The sequence below is a fragment of the Arachis ipaensis genome, chromosome B10, assembly GCF_000816755.2.
Source record: "Arachis ipaensis cultivar K30076 chromosome B10, Araip1.1, whole genome shotgun sequence".
Taxonomy (NCBI): domain Eukaryota; kingdom Viridiplantae; phylum Streptophyta; class Magnoliopsida; order Fabales; family Fabaceae; genus Arachis; species Arachis ipaensis.
Window position 1 is genome coordinate 128,721,511 of NC_029794.2, and position 1,838 is coordinate 128,723,348.

The 1,838-nt window shown below is 28.2% G+C and overlaps 1 protein-coding gene across 1 annotated transcript in view; it reads right to left on the bottom strand.

The window, feature by feature from the left end:
* Window positions 1-1,142, bottom strand: part of LOC107624308 (UDP-glycosyltransferase 83A1) — a 2,977-nt gene extending 1,835 nt beyond the window's left edge. The window contains exon 1 of the mRNA XM_016326804.2: window positions 623-1,142. Within this exon, the coding sequence (XP_016182290.1) occupies window positions 623-1,106 (484 nt within the window). The 5' untranslated portion in view covers window positions 1,107-1,142. The remainder of the gene's footprint in view (window positions 1-622) is intronic.

The window sequence follows — 1,838 nt, forward strand, 5'->3', positions numbered from 1 at the left end:
AAATTCTGAAAACAAAAATAATAAAAATAAAAATAAAAAATAAAATTTTTTCAACTCAAAGTCTCAAATACTTATTTGTGAGGGATAGAAGCTCTATTTAAAAAAATTGTTGCACCTACAATGAGAAATTTAAATTCTCAACGATTGTTTAAGCACACTTGACCAATCAAAATCAATTGAACTAATACTTATATATTGGTTTCTAAAATTACACTCGCCAATATATGATCCTCCCAAAGAATCCTTAATAACAAGTCGAGATGATGGACTGAGGACTATCCCACTAAACTTCTTAACTATCTGAAATCCTAGTCCTAACTTTATTTAAGGTTTTAAAGACTCTTTAAGGAATAAATTATGGTAAAAAATTTTATTTGTCATATCAAATAGTTATTATGAAGTCTAACAATATAGCTGTTAATTTATCTTAGTATATTGTTAATGTTCTGTGACAGAAATAAGGAAAACTAAGGCAAATCACAAATAAAAAATTAAAAGACCAAATTAAATAAATTAAAATTTTGAAAATGAGATTAAGACGCCGGGAGGGAGGATTTGAGTATTAACTAAAACTTGGTTATAAACAAATGAAGTTAAGTGAAATGTAATATTAATAAATTACCATTAGTGTCTAGGATGCCATCAGCAATAAGCTTGGGGACGTTATACTGCAACACAAACATTGATGCTGCCGCAGGCCAAAAGAATGCACCTTTGATTCCCACTTTCTTTGCAACTTCCAAAGCCCAACCCATGAACACATCAGCAACAACGCAAGTTACTTTAATGCCCTCATTCATTTGAAGATCTTCTATCAGCTTCTCAAGCTTTGAAGGCATGGTGCTCAATATGGAAACAGATAACTCTCCTAAATTGACTCTGTCATGTTCAGGTCCTAACCCATCTGGGATTGACACCAATTTGATTGGTGAAGATGATCCATTGTTGTTGTCCATGGATTTGACGACTCTCTTATGGTTGAAGTCTGAGTTGACAAAGATGATATTGCATCCATGATGAACCAGCTTATGTGAAAAGCTCATCATGGGGTTTACATGCCCTTGAGCAGGATATGGAATAACTAGTACTGTTGGAGTGCTAATCATGATGATTATGTGGCTTTCTTTCTTTCTTTCATTTAATGAACTTGAAGCTCTAAGTATTTATAGATGGAGCAATGTATTTAATTTGTACACGGACTTTAATTTCGTGTTTATTTTTGACTTTTTGTTTTCTTTTTGGCAGATATTTTAGACTCTTTTAACTTTAAGAGAGTTGGGAGAATGAGCAATAAACGATATATGATTGAGTTTTACAATTATTTAATATTTTCTGTAATACTAATCTATTCTTAAAATTTTATTTAGTTAACAAATAAGAGAATTTCTTGCATCATTTTAGAAACACACTAAATGGGGGTATCAAGAACATATGATAATTTATTTTTGACAAATAATTGTCTATCTGGAAAAAGCTAAGATAGCCATGATAAATTAATAATAACACAATCTTCTACTAGTTCCTTTATAAGCTAAAGGAGAAAAGGAGAGAGTATCTAAGTTTTTCAAAAAAATGAAGTCTATAGAATAATGAAGTATATAATTGTAATATTTTTAATCCATCTTTTTAAATAAGAGGTTTTTTTTGTTTCTTTAAATTTTTTGTATAAGTTTTTTTTTTAATTTGTTTATACTTTTTTTTCTTTTAAGAGAAAAGAAGAATTAAATTTTATACTTTTTTATTATAAAAGTTGATAACATGTCATAAAATTATTTTTTTCAAAAATTTAAATTAATAGAAAAAGACACATAAATAGTTATTATATATTTAAAAAAAAA